This window comes from Arachis stenosperma, chromosome 2, assembly GCF_014773155.1.
Source record: "Arachis stenosperma cultivar V10309 chromosome 2, arast.V10309.gnm1.PFL2, whole genome shotgun sequence".
Lineage (NCBI taxonomy): Eukaryota > Viridiplantae > Streptophyta > Magnoliopsida > Fabales > Fabaceae > Arachis > Arachis stenosperma.
In genome coordinates this window covers 91933587-91953632 of record NC_080378.1, presented here as the reverse complement: position 1 = coordinate 91953632, position 20046 = coordinate 91933587, and the positions used below count along the sequence as shown (strand labels likewise).

General features: G+C 32.7%; 2 protein-coding genes across 2 annotated transcripts; both read left to right on the top strand.

Moving 5' to 3' along the window:
- The first annotated feature begins 988 nt into the window (after positions 1-988).
- LOC130963161 (uncharacterized) lies at positions 989-3043 on the top strand. The gene has a single exon (XM_057889310.1). It carries the CDS (start codon positions 989-991, stop codon positions 3041-3043), a length of 2055 nt encoding a protein of 684 aa, XP_057745293.1.
- A 7-nt stretch (positions 3044-3050) lies between these two features.
- On the top strand, positions 3051-3608 carry LOC130963159 (uncharacterized). Its single transcript, XM_057889309.1, has one exon. The coding sequence runs from the start codon at positions 3051-3053 to the stop codon at positions 3606-3608; it is 558 nt and encodes a 185-aa protein (XP_057745292.1).
- Positions 3609-20046: the final 16438 nt, after the last annotated feature.

The following is a 20046-nucleotide window of genomic DNA, read 5'->3' as shown; positions in this document are numbered from 1 at the left end:
ACTATCAAATATTTAAATAATGTTTGAATTTTTTTCTTAAACTTTGTTACACTTTATAATATTGTAATTTTGTTTGACTTTACGTAATTCAAATTTTGTTATTCAAAATTATTTAATAACCTTAATTATAAAAAAATATTTTATTCTTTATAAAGATTATGTTATTCTTTATATAAATTATTTTATTTTTTTAATTACAAAAAAATATTTTTTTTTTGAAATTACAAAAAAGAGGGAGTTTCAATAAATTTTCACTTTCTAATTGATAATTGATGAGCACTTTATCTTTTATTTTTCTTATGATTATTATATGATGTTATCTTTATAATAAAGCATTGGAAATCTCCCATTTTTTTATTTGTTCTATATATGGACACCTATATGTTTCTTTTATTTTATGAATGAAATTATCTTACTTTAAAAAAAAATATTTTCTATTGTGTATTAAAATTATTTTATTCTTTTACCTAAAAATATCTTTTTTGTTTAAAATCTTTTATTCGAAACTTTTATAACCAAATTAGAATCTTACACCATATAAAACAATTTTAGATTATTTTAAATTTTAATTATTTTATTGCGACATTATATATTTTTTAGGGTAAAAAACCATAATAAGCCAACTGGCTCGGAAAATTACGTAAATACGCCAAAGCAAAAATCGTTACAGCAATAAGCCAGATCGTATTTTTATATAATTCGAACCAGGTTGGTTCGAACTCCATTTATTAGTAAATCGAACCAGGTTGGTTCGAATTATGGTTTTTTTTTTGTTAGTAATTCGAACCAGCCTGGTTCGAATTAGTAATGAAGGTAATTCGAACCAAGGTGGTTCGAATTATAGAGAGAGAATGTCTGCATGTAATTCGAACCAGGCTGGTTCGAATTACACCAATCATAGTTCGAACCAGGCCGGTTCGAACTATGTGTGAGACTGACTGTATATATATGGTTCCAAACGTGAGTTACTCTCATTAGAGGGAGAAGGATGGCTAGTGAGGAGAGTTTTGTTGTTTTGGTGCACCACAGAGGATCTGTTAATAGAAAAACTCGTTCCGGAGTAAAGTTCACAGATAAGAATCCTCTATGTATTGTCATAACATCTACGACGAGTTACGATGACCTTGTTAGCGCTGTACTAATGAAGCTTGGTCTGGAGGGTGCGAAGCGGGTAAAGAAGTTTTTCTATCGCATTCCAGTCACGGTGCTACAGAATACGGTGAAGTATGATTGCTTCACGATTAATAATGATGCGGACTTGCAAGTAATGTTTCTCTGTCGGCGGCAGTTTCCGGAGGTGAGGACACCGGAGTTGTTGGCCCGGCTGGTTGATGTTGTATCCAGCTCCGGCGGTTCGAACAGGAATACGAACACTATAGCGAATGCAGCAGGTTCTAGTTCCCGGCCTGCCGTTGCTTCCTCGTCCGTCCCTGTGTACGAACCAGTGGTCCAACATGTCGCCTCCCCATCTTTCGCTGTTGACCTCAATGCCACCGAAGGCGACGAGGTAGTGGAAAGGGAAAATTTGCCGAACGCTTTAGTGGGAGTTGCACCTGTTGGCGTAGGAGACGGTTTTTTGGACGATGAAGACGAGGATGACGTCGAGCCGGATATGATTGACGATGATAGCGCTAATGATATTGGAGCGACTGGGCCTGCATTGGAGGTAGGTGGTTCTAGCTCTGGCACACAGCAGTATCCACCACATTTTTCCTCATTGGACTTGGACGCCATGAGACATGAGGGGGTTTTAGGGCACGCTGTTGGATTCGGAGCTAGAGATGCGGAAGGGAGTACTGGTCTGACAGAGTTCCAGGTTGGTCAGCAATTCCAGGATAAAGATGAGGCCCTTTTAAGTGTGAAGACTTACAGCATCCGGCGAGGGGTACAGTACAAGGTGGTGGAGTCCGATCACCGCCGGTATGTGGGCAAGTGTTCCGAGTTTGGGAATGGGTGCACATGGTTGATTCGACTGAGTCTCCGGAAGCGCAAGGGCATCTGGGAGGTCAAACGGTACAATAGACCTCACACTTGCCTGGCCACATCCATCTCTAGTGACCACAGGAGTTTGGATTATCATGTGATTTCGGCTTTCATTATGCCAATGGTTAGGGCCGATGCATCCGTGAGCATCAAGGTGCTCCTGAACGCCACGGCAGCGCACTTTGGTTTTAGGCCGACTTACCGGAGGGTTTGGATGGCGAAGCAGAAATCTATTGCCCTCATATACGGTGACTGGGATGAGTCCTACAACGACCTGCCTAGGTGGGTCTTGGGTGTCCAGCTGACGATGCCTGGGAGTGTTGTGGTCCTGAAGACGAGCCCGGTTCGAGTTGGAGGACAGGTGGACGAATCTCAAGCGTACTTCCACAGACTTTTCTGGACTTTCCCGCCCTGCATCGAGGCATTCCGTCATTGCAAGCCGCTAATCAGCATTGACGGCACACATTTGTATGGGAAGTATGGGGGAACATTGCTCATCGCGATTGCACAGGATGGGAACTCCAACATTCTACCTGTGGCATTCGCACTAGTAGAGGGTGAGAACGCGGAATCCTGGACATTCTTTCTCTCACACCTTCGACAGCACGTGACCCCGCAGCCCGGTCTGCTGGTTATATCGGACAGGCACAACGGCATCAAGGCTGCGCTTGAGGCCCCTGACGGCGGTTGGCTACCGCCATCTGCGTACCGTGCATTCTGCATACGACACGTTGCGGCTAATTTTGCCCTAACCTTCAAGGGCAAAGACGCTAGGAGGCTACTAGTGAACGCGGCGTATGCGAAGACCGAGGTTGAATTTGATTACTGGTTTGATATCCTGCGATCTGAAGATCCGGCGATGTGTGAGTGGGCGAACCGGATTGATTACTCGTTGTGGACTCAGCATCGTGATGAGGGGCGGAGATTCGGTCACATGACGACGAACATCTCCGAGTGTGTGAACTCTATCCTGAAGGGGGTCAGAAATCTCCCTGTAGCATCCCTGGTGAAGGCAACATATTGTAGGCTTGCGGAACTGCACAAAGGGGAGAGAGGCTGAGGCCCAGATGGGAACAGGACAACAATTCAGTCAGCATTTGGTGAAGTGTATTGAGGCCAACATGAAGACGGCCAGGTGCTTCACGGTGACGCTGTATGACCGGGATAACTCCGAGTTCACTGTAGCAGAGACTACTCCGACTGGTTCTTTCTCCTTGGGTACTTACAGAGTATCACTTGCCTCTCGGACATGTGACTGCGGGTACTTCCAGGCTCTTCATTTCCCGTGTCAGCACGCACTTGCGTGCTGTGCATACTCACGGGTCACCTGGACCTCTTACGTTCACAGCGTCTATCAGATTAGCTCGGTCTTCAATGTGTATCGGATGGGATTCACACCTCCCATCCCGGAGGGCTTCTGGCCACCTTACGACGGGCCCACAGTGATTCCAGACCCTGCCATGAGGCGTGCCAGAGAGGGTCGTCCTAGATCCACTAGGATACGGACGAACATGGACGAGGCGGATCCGAATCGGCCAAAGAGGTGCGGCCTATGTCGCCAACCTGGACACACGCGACGTAGTTGCCCACAGGTTGCAGGCTCGTCTCAGACAGGACACCATTAGTATGCATGTTGTTAGTGTTAGCATTATCTACATTAGTGCGCATCTTGCTAGTCTTAGAGTTATTTAGATTATATCCCATGTTGTTAGTGTCAGTATTATTTACATTAGTGCACATGACTTTTAGTTTGATTGTTGCGAGTAGTAATGAATATGGCTTTTTTAATTATGTATTTTTTTTCTTTAAAGTTCAATCATGTATGATCCTGGTTTGTACTTTTTTTGTTATGTTATAGTCTGTTTATCTATGTTTTTTTTAATTTGTGTTCTGGGACATTCATTTTGTATGATCAATGAATCTTGAAACAGTTTAGCGTTTATTTTCTCTTATTGAACTGTGTCCGGGTTGGCGACATAGGCCGCATCTCTTTGGTTGATTCGGATATGCCTCGTCCATAGATACACAGCTTAGTCAGTCTCACACATAGTTCGAACCGGCCTGGTTCGAACTATGATTGGTGTAATTCGAACCAGCCTGGTTCGAATTACATGCAGACATTCTCTCTCTATAATTCGAACCACCTTGGTTCGAATTACCTTCATTACTAATTCGAACCAGGCTGGTTCGAATTACTAACAAAAAAAAAACCATAATTCGAACCAACCTGGTTCGATTTACTAATAAATAGAGTTCGAACCAACCTGGTTCGAATTATATAAAAATACGATCTGGCTTATTGCTGTAACGATTTTTGCTTTGGCGTATTTACGTAATTTTCTGAGCCAGTTGGCTTATTATGGTTTTTTACCCTATTTTTTACATTATGTCTGCTATGAACTATTTTTTAGATAAAATAATTAATACAATAGAATTTTAGTTTGAAATATATCATAATTTTTTAAGATGTTATCTTTGTATATCATAATTTTTATGTTTAAAATTCTCAGTTTCATCTATTGTTTTATAGAATTATTTATTTATTTATTTCATATATGATATGATAAATTTTGCTTTCGCCTGAATTTATCATTATAATTTTTAGTAATTAAAGAAGCTAAGTAATAATAAAATGTATGAATTAGATAAGTATTTTGTTGGATTAAATAAGGGAACCAAAATATGAACCTATTGTTGGGAAACATAACAGTATGCTCATACATTATCCTTAATACATACTCATACATTATATTTAATCTATTATACCGTGCATGATTTTAATAATTATAAAAGATAGTTGAATTGAACGACTGAGTTTATATATTTGGTACGCACTAAGAGTTTATATATGAAATTAGTATGTTTAGTTTTAGCGTATTTTTTTTATGTATCTTTTACTATCCATGTTATTGTATTATATAATTTTGAATAGATAAATTATATTATTTGTTACTTGAAATATATTTTACCCCTTTTATTTTGTCATTTTTTTATTATGGTAAAATAATTCTTTCACTATAAAGTATTTTAAATTATTGGTGTTTTGTTTTCGTTAAAATTCACATATTTTATTTTAATTTTTAGTATATGTATATTACAAGTATCATTTTTTGTTTTTATAAAATTTTATATAGATAGACTTGAATTATTTTTGGTTAGGCACTTCAACTCTTTTTCAAATTGATTTTCATAATGGCATTAAATAGATATATTTTTTTAAGACCAATTATGCTTATAAATAATGTGTACTATCAATACATTAAAATGCTAGGATATACTGATAAGATAATTTAAAAGTTAATTTTTAAAAATTTATTTATTTATTAAGAATGCATTATCATACAAAACTTAAATATGTATAGAATACTAATTGTTTATATTATCATCACGTCAGTTGTTTGGACCAGCTTCATTGCTATGAGTTTAATATGTTAAAAGATTATTTTGGAGTTAATATATAGGAAGGAAATTAGTGATCAAAGTGTATACAAATATAGTATAATTTTTGTAAAGACTAATAAATTCGATTATGCATAAATGTAGTATATAAAATGCTAGCAAATTAATATATAACAATATATAATATATAATAATTTAAAAGTTAAAGATTATTCTTTAAAATTTTTATATAAGAAAATTGTTTCTCATAATTTAGAGCATTGAAGGAATATGCAATATATTATATTCGAACACTTGCTTGTAAGTAATTATAAGATTTTTGTGTACAAAAAAAATTAATTGAATTATTTAACAAAAAATAGTTACTTTTATTTTATACTCTGCTATATATGATATTGTAATTTTATTTTAATTTATTTAGGTACAATTTTTATTTATTGTCAACGTAACATGTCCAAGATATAATTTTTATTTAAAATATTTAAATTATTAGCATTGCTAAGACAAAAATATAAATACATAATAGGTACTTTGAGTATATTGAAAGAATATATACTACATGAAAATAATTGAATCTAGTAAGAAATAAATTGTCATTTATAATTTATAATACTATAGATCTGTGTATATATTAGAAGGAATTAAAAGTTTTATGTGTATTTAACAAAATTTAAAAAAAAAATATAGAATATCAATAAAATGCCAAGAAAAGATGCGTCATCCGGTATGCTGTTTAGACCGTTGTTATTATGAATATTTGAACATTTAGAAATCATATTATTAACGAAAAAATATATTTTTAATATTTTAGAGATGAAGTCATTATTTTGTAAGAGTATATTAAAATGGAGGCTAATTATAATATTTAAATAATAAATTAATCCATATAAGTTCATTAAGTGAAAAAATTACCACTTATAATTTATAACACTGTAGGAACAACATATCATATTTGAGCATTATTAGAAGTAACTGACTATTTATTGTGTATGAACTGAAATTTAAAAAATAAAAAATATTTAAACTAATAGAATATATATACAACCTACCAAATATTGAACTAATAAAACATTACATTGTGAATACTAAAAATAAAGAAAAATGGAACTGTTTTAAACTTAACAAAGAACTGTAATAAAAAGAAAAAAAAAAGATTAAAAGATATAAAACAATATATAAAACAATTAAGGCAATGATTATTAAAAAATATATTATGAATAAGAATTGAACACGTATAAAATTAAAATGTATAATTTTTTTTCACAAAAAATACCTAATTAAAACTAATAGAATATACTTAGTTCAGTTTTCTTCAGTAGCTTTTCTATTATTTTTAAAAAAAAATAATTTTATATATTTATTTTTAAAATTTTGAATTTAATATTAATAATTAAAAATAAAAAATAAAATTAAATAAGGTATAATAAAAAATATTATATTATTATTATGTGTAACAAATATATAAAATCAATATGAACATTTTCACAAAATAGTTATTTACAAATGTTTTTAAATTTATTTAATTTTTAATCCTATTTAATTTGAAGCGAATACAAAAATTTAAATTCTAAACATTTTTTATATCTATCTATAATTCTAATTGATAAAATAATACTTGTATGTTTTATTTTAAATATATATTCAACATATCTTAAATTATTTTTAGTTTCATTATTCTTTCAAAATTATTAAGTTTTATTTTTATTGTCCCCTCTTTTTGTATCACACTATCCTCTTCTCTAACAATTGGCAGTACATACCCTACTCGCAAATACCTAACTCAGTCCAATCGGTACGGGTAGGATAGGCTATCCGATCCGCGGCGGATAGGATAAAAATTAGTCTAAGTAATATAGTGAAGGAGGTGAGAGTTAAATTCACAACTTTCCTCATGTAATGACTTGTAATAAGTGAGTAATCACTAATCTAGTTAGTTAATTTAGTAATTTAGAGCATTTGTATATTTATAAAGTTAACATAAAATAAAAATAAAATAAAAATAAAAATCATATATGATTGATCATTCAAAAACCCTAAAACCTAAATAAAAATGTCGTTTCTTCTCAAATCAAACCCATTCGGCCATAAGCCATTCCTCCATTGGTGCAAGCCCCGACTCTCCTTCGGTCCTTCCTCCTTCCTCCTTCGCCACAACTCTTTTTCCTCCTTCATGATCTCTTCTCCTCGCTACGTTGTCCTTCGTGCCCTCTTCTCCTCCCTACGTCGCTACTTCGTGCCATTCTATCTTCGTTATATTGTGCTACACTGTTATTCTCTATGCTCTCCTTGATATTTTTCAACATGCTTGTTTATTATGTATTTTTGGCAGTTTATTCTGTAATTTGTTCTCTAAGTTTTTTTGATTTTGTCCCAATTAATGTTCATTATTTATTTTACTGATTGATTGTGTAAGCAACTAAATTTAGGTTTATTTTATAGCTAATTTTTGTGCATGTTTTGAATCTTAATGATTTTTTAGTATGTTTGAGTTTTTAATGTTCATTGTTTATTTTTCTGATTGTGTAGGCAATTAAATTTAGAATGCATAGTACCAATATAGATGTAGTGGTTCAAGAACAACAAGAAAAAACTCCTGTTAAAGAAACTGCTAATTTTATCCCGGACGAGTCTGCCTGGTTGAAAATAGCAACAAATCTTCATTGAAAAGTGTTTATTGGCAATACTTTAGTAGATATAAAAGAAAAAAGAGTGGAAGACAAAGTGCAACCATTATAAGTCTGTTATTGGGTAGCATAATATAAAAGATGTTATTTATGTTTTTAATTTCTTAATTTGTTTAGAAATTATAATTGTTTTAAAATTATATATAATAAAATTGTTGTATTTGATTTTGAGGTGGAAAACCTGATTATTAAATTACAAATTAAGATGATGATGCAATTTTTGAATTGGCAGAAGAGTAATGTTGCAAGAACTTGAAATTAGAAGAAATATCTAAAAATGATGATGCATTCTTTGTTTATGTTATTTTAATTTAATTAAGAACTTAATGATCATGTTATTTATAATTTTATGTTGAATTTTTTTAAGATTTTATTATTTTTAATTTTAATTTAAACTTAATTTTTTATTTTTATTTTATTAATATAATAATATGTATGTTTGTAATTTTATGTTGGATTTTTTTAAAATTTTATTGTTTTTAATTTCAATTTGAATTTAGTTTTTATTTTTTATTTTATTAATATGTATAAAATTTGAAATGATAGAATTTTATATTTGCTTTGAAAAAAATTGATCTTTCTACAGGTAGAATAGGATAGGGTTTAGAACTTTAAGATGCGGGTAGGATTAGGATTGAGAGATTCTCAACTCACGGGTAAGATAGGATAGAATTTTAATGAAATTTTTAACTCGCAGTAAGGTAGGCTAGTGCTACCCATTGCCAACCCTAATTCTCTTCTTCTACTTCCTCCTTCTCTTTATCCTATTACAATCAATTATCACCGTGTATTTTTATCACAACTCTCATTTTTGTATAACCTTTCATCGTGTTAACTTATATGATAGTTGAAGACTTACTAAAATAATTGTTTTTTTGTCGTTATATAACTATTATAATGAATCTTTTTATATTGTTATAGTTTTAATGTTACATACCAATAATTTAAATTTATTTTTTCATAATATAATAAAAAAATAAAAACAAAAATATATAAACTCAAATATCAAATTAAGAATTTTTATAAAAAAATATATTAAATCAAACTATGAAATAAATATGTAATTGTAAAAGAAATTGAGTTAATAAGAAATAAAATAAAGATCTAACTTGCTCCTTGTTAAAAAAAAGATACTTCGATCTTCAACATTTTTATTTTAAGACAATATAATTCTTTTGTTACAAGATCTGTTAAATAATAATGAAAATTAGTTTTGTAGAAGTTTTATTAGTACTTTGTTAGGGTTTTAAACCTCACAAAGTTCTTTTCAACAATATAACCAACTATGATCACTACCACCACCACCATCATTCTCATCATTATCACTTTTATCTCTACTATTTCTATTATGTATGCATACTTTATCACAATCATTATCTCTTTTATTGTCATCATCACCAAATATCATCAACATTAATATTATTTTATTTTATTTTTTATTCGATGCTATTTTTTTAAAAGGTATTCGTAGTGCAATTATTTTTTTTAGCAATATCATTTTTAACAATGATCTTTCTCTACTTAATGATGCATGAGCATCTTTTTTATATTTTTCTAGTGAATTTGCATCTAATTTGTTGAGTTTAATCAAGAATTAATTATATTTTAGCCACTATGGATGCTATTTTGAGTTTTGTGCAATACTGTTTATTTTAGGTAGCATTCGACTGGATTTGATGGAGTTTCTGCAGCACAAGAATCAAAGGAGATGGCAGCGAGGAGTGACGCGCACGCGTGCGTGTGATTTGGAGGTATTGATGGCGACGCGTGCGCGTGACTGACGCGTACGCGTGAATTGAAGATTTGCTCAGCGACGCATACGCATGACCGACGCGTCCGCGTGACTTGCGAAAAAGACCATTGATGCGTACGCGTGACTGACGCGTACGCGTGACATGCGCCACGTGCAGAAAATACAAAAACCGCTGGGGTGATTTCTGGGCCCTATTTTAGCACTCGAGTTAGGCGCGGATCCAGTGAAGTCAAGTGGTCCCCACGTTACAAGATGCGGAGTAGTTAATTAATTCTGATTTAAATTCAAATTTGAATTTGAAAATAGAAAAAGATATTATCTTAATTTTAGATATTAGATTTTAAATTAATTAGGATTAGTTATAAAAAGGAGAGACTTCTCTTCTATAGGTTAGGTTCCAATTAGGGGGATTCCATTAAGGAATTCTATACAAATTTACATTCCGCATTCCATGAGCAACTAATCCTCCATTGTTAAGGTTAGGAGCTCTGTATATTTGTATGGATTGATTTTATTGCTTTTTCTATTTTAATTCATGTGTGGATTTATAATTTAAGAATTGTTTTCGCTCTTTATCTTATGAATTTGGGTGGAACGGAAATATGATCCTCTTTCTATTTGAGTTCTTGTAAAACTTGGAAAAGCTCTTTACTTGAACAAAGCTTGAAAACAATTTCTCCTAAATTTTAATTATTTGGATTTAACAGGATACGTGACATATAATCCTCTTATTTTTGGGTAATTAAAATTTTTGTGGCATATAAACTGGAATTTGAACTTCACCTTCTAATTAGAATTAATTGACCAAGGAATTGGCAGTTAATGAATTTTAGAGGAGGCTAGAAAGGTCTAAGGAATTAGGGTCTAGCTACATATAGTTTGCCATAAATTAAATCCTACATGATTAAAATAGTTAGTAAGAAAAGTTAATCTGGAAAAATAGATAACTCTGAAGCCTTAACAATTTTCTCCATATTTTATTCCCAACTTATTTATTTGTCTATCCTTTTTATATTCTGAGTTTGAATTTAAACCTTTTGAATATCTCAAAATCCTTTTTTGCTTGCCTAACTAAGCTTATCACTCAATAACTGTTGCTTAATCCATCAATCCTCGTGGGATCGACCCTTACTCACGTAAGGTATTACTTGGTACGACCCGGTACACTTGCTGGTTAGTTTGTGGGTTATAAAATACCGTACCAAGTTTTTGGCTGCGTTGCCGGGGATTGATAGTGATTAACAACTATTAGTTGTTTGATTGCTTATATTAGGCATTTTAGTTTTAATTTTATTTAACTTTTTGTTTTAGTACTATTTTCAAAAAAAAATAATTATTTTGATTTATTTTATTTAAAAAAAATTTTCTCTTTAGTTTTGAAATTAAGTTTGGCGTCTCCGTAGTAATTTTTTTTAAAAAATATTTTTTAAAAAAATCCTAGTATCTTTCTTTGTTTAATTTTTGAATTTATAGTTCACTTCTTTTCATTTATTTTTTAATTTTTATTATTCTTTATTTTATTCCTTTTCAAAAAAAAAAATTTCTATTCTGTCTTCTTTGCTTTCCTGTTTACCACATGGTGCGTTTAATCTTTTTTGGTATTTTGTGCTAAGAAAAAATAATGGAGAGAGATCACATAGTTACTACTCACACCCGTGTAGTGATTCATATTATGGTGAATGGAGGAACTATCCAAATTTTGGTTGGCAAAGTCAAAACCAAAGAAACTTCAATGCTCCATATTTCAACTATCAAGAGCCACCACCTCCATATTCATATCAAGAACCATCACCTCCATATTCATACCAAGAACCACCATCTCCCTATTCATATCAAGAACCATCATCTCCTTCTTATTCATGTCAAGAGCCACAATCTCCTTATTCATCTCAAATACCATCAGATCTTGAGCTCCTCATGAAAGAATTCCTACATGATATAAAGACGAGTGTCAAAAATGTAGAGAATTATGTGCAGACGATGATCAAGAACCAGAAAGGGGAACAAGCAAATTTCTTCCCAAGAGATACAATGCAAGATCCTATGGAAGAAAGTGAGGAAACCAATCAAAGGAGTTTATACTCCAGTGAATTAGAGAACTTTCTACCCTCACATATGGAAGAAGAGGAAGATGCACAACCTCCCATGCCCTTGGTAAGCAATGAAGAAGAGATTGAATTAGAAAAAAGCTACCAAGAGGAAGAGGTTGAAATTGAGGAAGCTTGCAAAGAGGTAGAAGAATTCAAAGAAGAGCACAATGGAGTGGAGCTTGCAAGACCTCTTCCAAAGCCATCACCATCTAATACAGCATTTAAGTGGGTAAAATTTCTATCCTTAACCTTTACTTTCCCACTTGAATATGGGCTACTAGAGACGGATGGTCAAATTATAGCTCTTTGTGGCATTAAGAGTAAGAGGAAGATGGTTAGTGGCAACAGATGTCAAGCAAGGTTCAATATGGTTTCATGCTCCAAATTAAAGTGCAAGGATTGATGTAGAGCTCACTTGAATGGGTCTAGAAGGTTATTTGGATATCTCTGTGAGAATTCAGATTGCTTGTCACCCGGTGGAAACAATGGTGATCCACAAGAAGACGGGTGTAAAAGCAAAGTTTGGGACCCTGGAATTCATTTCCACAATCAACACTCTTGGGGTCTTGTCACTTGCTTCAACTTGCTCGAAGGCGTTATGCGCCTAGTTTGGGATCCCGGTGGCCATTGGAATTACAAATACTGGTGGAAATTCCTGGATCAGTACAAGCACAAGCCACCATGACAAGGAGCTTACCACATGTCCAACTTAAGGACTTTAACTAAAAGTGCTTGGTGGGAGACAACCCACCGTGGTATGATCGTTCCTTTTCATTCTTAGTTATTTTTCATAGTAGTAGTTTTCTTACTTATTTGATTTTTATTGAGTTCTTACTAATTTTCTGATCATGCAGCTATTTTAGAACAGGAACCGAAAAAAAAAGAGAAAAGGAGCACATGACGCACAAGCGTCGCTGACGCGTACACGTCATATGCATGTGCATGAAAAATAAAATTTGACAGAGAGTTGCGCGGGAGTGGCGCAAGAATTATGCCTCTAGCACAAACAAACCCACGCGTACGCGTACCCCACGCGTGTGCGTCGTTTGTGATTTTCACCATTCACGCGGGCGCATCAGCGATTGATAAATAGCTATTTTATGGTTTATCTTGTGCTAAATTGAGTGGTTTTTATCAGCTTTTCACCCACTTATTCATATGAATTGCATGATATTACAATTCCTTCCCAAATTTATTCTATGATTGAAAACTTGCTTCCTAAAGCTTTAAATTGTGTATTTTAATTTCTCTTTTATACCATTCAATACCGTGATCTGTGCGTTAAGTGTTTCAGGCTTCATAGGGCATAAATGGCTTAGAGAATGGAGAGGAATCTTGCAAAAATGGAAGGAACACAAGAAATTAAGGAGATGACCAGCGAGGAGCGACGCAGACACATGGCTCACGCAACCGCGCGAAATAGAGGAAATCGCAGTGAGGCGCTCGCGTGCCTGACGCAAATGCGTGGATTGGAAGCTGCATGAGTGACGCGAACGCGAGGACGATGCGTATGCGTGGCAAGAAAAAATGCTGAATGACGCGCACGCGTGGACGACGCATACACGTGACATGCGCGATCTGCAGAATTAACAGAAAATGCTGGGGGCTATTTCGGGCCGCATTTTGACCCAAATTTTGGCCCATAAACACAGATTAAAGTCAGGGAACATGTAGAGACTCAACATATCAGATCATACACACAATTTTAGGTTTAGATGTAGTTTTTAGAGAGAGAGGTTCTCTCCTCTCTCTTAGGATTTAGGATTAGGATTCCTCTTAAAGAAATTAAGATTTCATCTTCTTCAATCACAGGTTCAATGTTCTTTTTATTTATTTTCTCAATTTAGTTTATGAACTCTTTATGTTTAGATTGATTTTCTATTTAATACAATTTGAGGTATTTCAGATTCGTGATTGTTTTATTCTATTTATGATACTTTCAATTTAAATTAGATTTATTTTCCCTTTTGACTTTGGTTAAGTAATTGGTAACACTTGAGTTATCAAACTCAGCTGTTGATTGAAATTGGAATTACTGATTGATCTAGATCACTCTAAAGCTAGTCCTTCCATAGGGATTGACTAGGACTTGAGGATCAAGCTAATTAGTCCACTTGACCTTCCTTTGTTAAGTAAAGGCTGACCAAGTGGGGTTGAAACCCAATTCTCATCACACCTGATAAAGATAACTAGGATAGGAATTCCAGTTCTCATACCTTGCCAAGAGTTTTTCAATTATTAATTTATTTCCCTTGCAATTTATTTTCCTTGCTCAATATTTCAAAAAACCCAAAAATATACAATTTTCCATAACCAATAATAAACACACCTCCCTGCAATTCCTTGAGAAGACAATCCGAGGTTTGAATACTCGGTTATCAATTTTATTGGATTTGCTTAAGTGACAACCTAACTTTTGTACGAAAGAATTCTCTGTTGGTTTAGAAACTATACTTACAATGCGATTATATTTGTGAATTTCTTTACCGATAGAAATCCGATCGTCAGCGACGCGTACGCGTGACCTGAAAAATCGATGTAAAAGTGTGTTTAGGTAGAGAGTTATGCTGGCTTGGGGAAGGAAGTGTGCTAGACGCACAAAATTGACCACGCGTACGCGTCCCTGACGCGTGCGCGTCATTTGCAAAAATGGGCATCCACGCGTGCGCATGCATGACGCGCACGCGTCGTATGAAATTGTTGGTTCCCAAGCCACATGAACAGATAGTTGCGCGTGCGCGCAGCTGGATTCGCACGAATCACATAAAACCCAGGGCACGCGGACGTGTGCCCGACGCTCACGCGTCATTAAGAAAAATCTGTGACCCACGCGTACGCGTACGCGTCGCTTGCGCCGCACAACTCCACTAGTTCGCCGCCCAAGTTTTAATTTTCTTTCCCCCTCTCCCAATCTAAATTCTCTCTTGTTCTTTTATCCTTTTATTTTTCTTTCATCATAATATTCGTCTCTTTCTATTTTCAGTTCTTCTTTGCTTGAGGACAAGCAAAACCTTTAAGTTTGGTGTTGACGCTTTGCTTAAAGATTTTCTGTTTATTCCTATTGCACCAAAAGGGAGGCGAATCATCTTCACTGAGGAGCACAACCTGAAGAATAAAACGACCGCTAGGATAACTAAGGTGGTTGAGTTCCTTTCATTTTTTTTATTCCTCCCATCTTTTTCTATGTTACGTTCCAGTTTTCTGCTATTTTGCTTTGTTTGTTGCATGATCCTTTATTAGTTAGAATCCTAGGACTAGTTTAGTTTTTTTCTTAATTGCTTTAATTCTGAAAAGATGTCTCATGTATTACTCACTGAGCTTGAATTCAAATAAAAAATACAGAAGTGATGTATTGCATGAGAAATTGAGTTAATTTTAAAAATAGTCTTATTTACTTAAATGTGGTGGTATTTTCTGTAATTCTGAATGCATGACATGAACAGTGCATATTTTTTATAGTGAAGTTTATGAATGTTAAAATTGTTGCGCTCTTGAAAGAATGATGAAAAAAAGAGAAATGTTATTGATAATCTGAAAAATCATAAAATTGATTCTTGAAACAAGAAAAAGCAGTGAAAAACACAAAGCTTGTGAAAAAATAAAATAAAATAAAATAAAAATAAAATAAAATAAAATAAAATAAAAAATAAAATAAAATAAAATAAAAAATAAAATAAAAAATAAAGAGAAAGAAAGAAAAAAAGAAAAAGCAAACAGAAAAAGCCAATAAAAACTAAAAGATCTTGGTAAAAAGGATCCAAGGCTTTGAGCATTAATGGATAGGAGGGCCCAAAGGAATAAAATCATGGCCTAAGCGGCTAAATCAAGCTGTCCTTAACCATGTTCTTGTGGCGTGAAGGTGTCAAGTGAAAAGCTTGAGATTGAGTGGTTAAAGTCGTGATCTAAAGCAAAAAGAGTGTGCTTAAGAACTCTGGGCACCTCTAACTGGGGACTCTAGCAAAGCTGAGTCACAATTTGAAAAGGTTCACCCAATTATATGTCTGTGGCATTTATGTATCCGGTGGTAATACTGGAAAACAAAATGCTTTGGGTCACGGCCAAGACTCATAAAGTAGCTGTGTTCAAGAATCAACATACTGAACTAGGAGAATCAATAACACTATCTGAATTTTGAGTTCCTATGGATTCCAATCATTCTGAACTTCAAAGGATAAAGTGAAATGCCAAAACTATTCAGGATTGCAGTTGTAAACCACACTATAAGAAGAGACTTGAGCTTAATCGAACTCTCATTCTCATGCAAATTCACATCCTAAGCTTATATTAGTTTTGGTTGCTTGAGGACAAGCAACAGTTTAAGTTTGGTGTTGTGATGCGTGAGCATCTTTTCTATCTTTTCCTAATGAATTTGCATCTAATTTGTTGAGTTTAATCAAGAATTAATTATATTTTAGCCACTATGGATGCTATTTTAAGTTTTGTGCAATACTGTTTATTTTAGGTACCATTCGACTGGATTTGATGGAGTTTCTGCAGCACAAGAATCAAAGGAGATGGCAGCAAGGAGTGACGCGCACGCGTGCCTGACGCGTGCGCGTGATTTGGAGGTATCCATGGTGATGCGTGCGCGTGACTGACGCGTACGCGTGAATTGAAGATTTGCTCAGCGACGCGTACGCGTGACCGACGCGTCCGCGTGACTTGTGAAAAAGACCATCGACGCGTACGCGTGACTGACGTGTACGCGTGACATGCGCCACGTGCAGAAAATGCAGAAACTGCTGGGGTGATTTCTGGGTCCCATTTTAGCACCCAAGTTAGGCGCGGATCCAGTGAAGTCAAGTGGTCCCCACGTTACAAGACGCGGAATAGTTAATTAATTCTGATTTAAATTCAAATTTGTATTTGAAAATAGGAAAAGATATTATCTTAATTTTAGATATTATATTTTAAATTAATTAGGATTAGTTATAAAAAGGAGAGACTTCTCTTCTATAGGTTAGGTTCCAATTAGGGGGATTCCGTTAGAGAATTCTATACAAATTTTTATTCCGCATTCCATGAGTAACTAATCGTCCATTGTTAAGGTTAGGAGCTCTGTCTATTTATATGGATTGATTTTATTACTTTTTCTATTTTAATTCATGTGTGGATTTATAATTTAAGAATTGTTTTCGCTCTTTATCTTATGAATTTGGGTGGGACGGAAGTATGGCCCTATTTCTATTTGAGTTCTTGTAAAACTTGGAAAAGCTCTTTACTTGAACAATACCTTGAAAACAATTTCTCCTAAATTTTAATTATTTGGATTTAACAGGATACGTGACATATAATCCTCTTATTTTTGGGTAATTAGAATTTTTGTGGCATATAAACTAGAATTTGAACTTCACCTTCTAATTGGAATTAATTGACCAAGAAATTGGCAGTTAATGAATTTTAGAGGAGGCTAGAAAGGTCTAAGGAATTAGGGCCTAGCCACATATAGTTTTCCATAAATTAAATCCTACATGATTAAAATAGTTAGTAAGAAAAGTTAATCCAGAAAAATAGATAACTCTGAAGACTTAACAATTTTCTCTATATTTTATTCCTAACTTATTTATTTGTCTATCCTTTTTATATTCTGAGTTCGAATTTAAACTTTTTGAATATCTCAAAATCCTTTTTTGCTTGCCTAACTAAGCTTATCAATCAATAACTGTTGCTTAATCCATCAATCCTCGTGGGATCGACCCTTACTCACATAAGATATTACTTGGTAAGACCTGGTGCACTTGCCGATTAGTTTGTGGGTTATAAAATATGCACCACTTAACCACCACTGGTGAAATTTTTTTTCAAAAACAAACTTAAATTTTTCAAAAACAAAGTTACTGATAATTTGTGGGAGTTCAAAATTTCTATAAATTATAAATAAAATCTCCCACAAAACTAATTTTTGGTACTATTAACGAATTTTTTTATCAAAAAAATCGTATTATCCTAAAATAAAAAAGTTAAGGGTTGAGATTTTATTTTTTTTAGACAAAGGAAATCTTGTCCTTCTTAAAAATAAATAAAGACTAAATTGGATCTTTATTTATGAAATGGAGAGAACACTAAATTTAACCATTAAAATACAAATAAGATAGTATTTATCGCATTATGCTTCTCTTTATATCATGGGTGCAAAGATGTGCTATGGTTGAAGAAAGGTTAAAAAAATTTAAATAAAAAAAATAAGACATATAAGAATAGATTAGAGAAGATAACTGAAGGAAAATAATTGTAGACTTTACTGTTCAAATCTCTAAATTATTAAAAAATGACATCATCCCTATCCAAAAAAGATTAAAGGAAAAAAAATTTTATTTTCGAAAACCCTCTCCTTACCCGTCTTAAAATTCAACCCCAACTTACAAATATTGAAACCGGTACACTCCACACTTTTTTACATAAAATGCTAGCAAATTATTTTATAATAATATATAATATATAATAATTAAAAGTTAAAGATTCTTTAAAATTTTTATATTAGAAAATTGCTTCACATAATTTAGAGCATTGAAGGAATATGCAATATATTATATTCAAACACTTATAAGTAATTATAAGATTTTTGTATACGAAAAACATTAATTGAATTATTTAACAAAAAATAGTTAATTTTATTTTATGCTCTGTTATATATGATATTATAATTTTATTTTAATTTATTTAAGTACAATTTTTGTTCATTATCAACATAACATGTTCAAGATATAATTTGTATTTAAAATATTTAAATTATTAGCATTGCTAAGACAAAAATATTTAAAAAATTACAGATGAGTAGTATGTAAAATATAAATACATAATAAGTACTTTGAGTATATTAAACATATACCACATGAAAATAATTGAAATGATAAATTAATAGTATAAATTTATTAAGAAATAAATTGTCATTTATAATACTATAGATCTGTGTATATATGGGAAGGAATTAAAAGTTTTATGTGTATTTAACAAAATTCTAAAAAAAATTATAGAATATTAATAAAAATGTCAACGAAAGATGTCGTCATCCGAAATGTTGCTTGGACCGTTATTATTATAAATATTTGAACATTTAGAAATTATATTATTAACGAAAAAAATATATTTTTAATGTTTTAGAGATGAAGTTATTATTTTATTTGTGTATAACTATCATTCAAATTTTAGATATATCATAAATACTAAGTATATTAAAATAAGGCATAATTGTAATATTCAAATAATAAATTAATCCGTTTAACTTCATTACGTGAAAAAATTACCGCTTATAATTTATAACACTGTAGAGCAACATATCATATTTAAGTATTATTAGAAGTAATTGATGAATTGAAATTTAAAAAATAAAAAAGATTTAAACTAATAGCATCCAAATCGAACTAATAAAACTTATATTGCATTGCTCTGTTTTACGTCTTGTTCTCTTTACGGCTGGCAATAGATATTTTATTTGTGATATTCAATCTGGTTCAATTCGAATTTAGATACGTCTGCAAATAGAGCGAATAAGGTAAAGATCAATTTAGGTATGTTTGTGGATAAGATAGAATATGGATTCGGAATGTATTCTACTCGCATCCCATTTATAATACATATTTTATAAAAATTAGATATATCGTAAAAGATGTGAGAATTGTGAGTCATATAATAACTTTCAATAAGTGAGTAATAACCACTAAACTAGTTAGTTAATTTAATAACTTAACTTTAAGCATTTGTATATTTATAAAGTTAACATAAAATAAAAATAAAAAAATAAAAATCATATATGAATTCAGAAACTCTAAAACCTAAGTGAAAGTGTCGTTTTTTCTCAAATCAAAATCAGTCAGAAACTCTAAGATCTAAGTGAAAGTGTCGTTTCTTCTCAAATCAAACTCATTCGGCCATAAGCCATTTTTCCATCACCGCAAGTCCCAACTCTCCTTCGGTCCTTCCTCTTTCCTCCATCCTCCATCGCCACAACTCTTCTTCCTTCTCCTTTCTTTGCTACGTTGTGTTTCGTGCTCTTCTCTCCTTCTTCTTCCATTAACAAAATTTAAAATTACAACCCTCCTTCCATTAACAAAATTCAAAACTACAAATCCTTCTTCTTCCATTAACAAAATTTAAAATTATAAATCTTTAAATACAATTAACAAAACTCAAGATTGTA

Excerpts from the sequence above, each read along its gene's own strand:
- LOC130963161 (XM_057889310.1), top strand. The coding sequence starts at position 989 with ATGGCTAGTGAGGAGAGTTTTGTTGTTTTGGTGCACCACAGAGGATCT.
- LOC130963159 (XM_057889309.1), top strand. The coding sequence starts at position 3,051 with ATGGGAACAGGACAACAATTCAGTCAGCATTTGGTGAAGTGTATTGAG.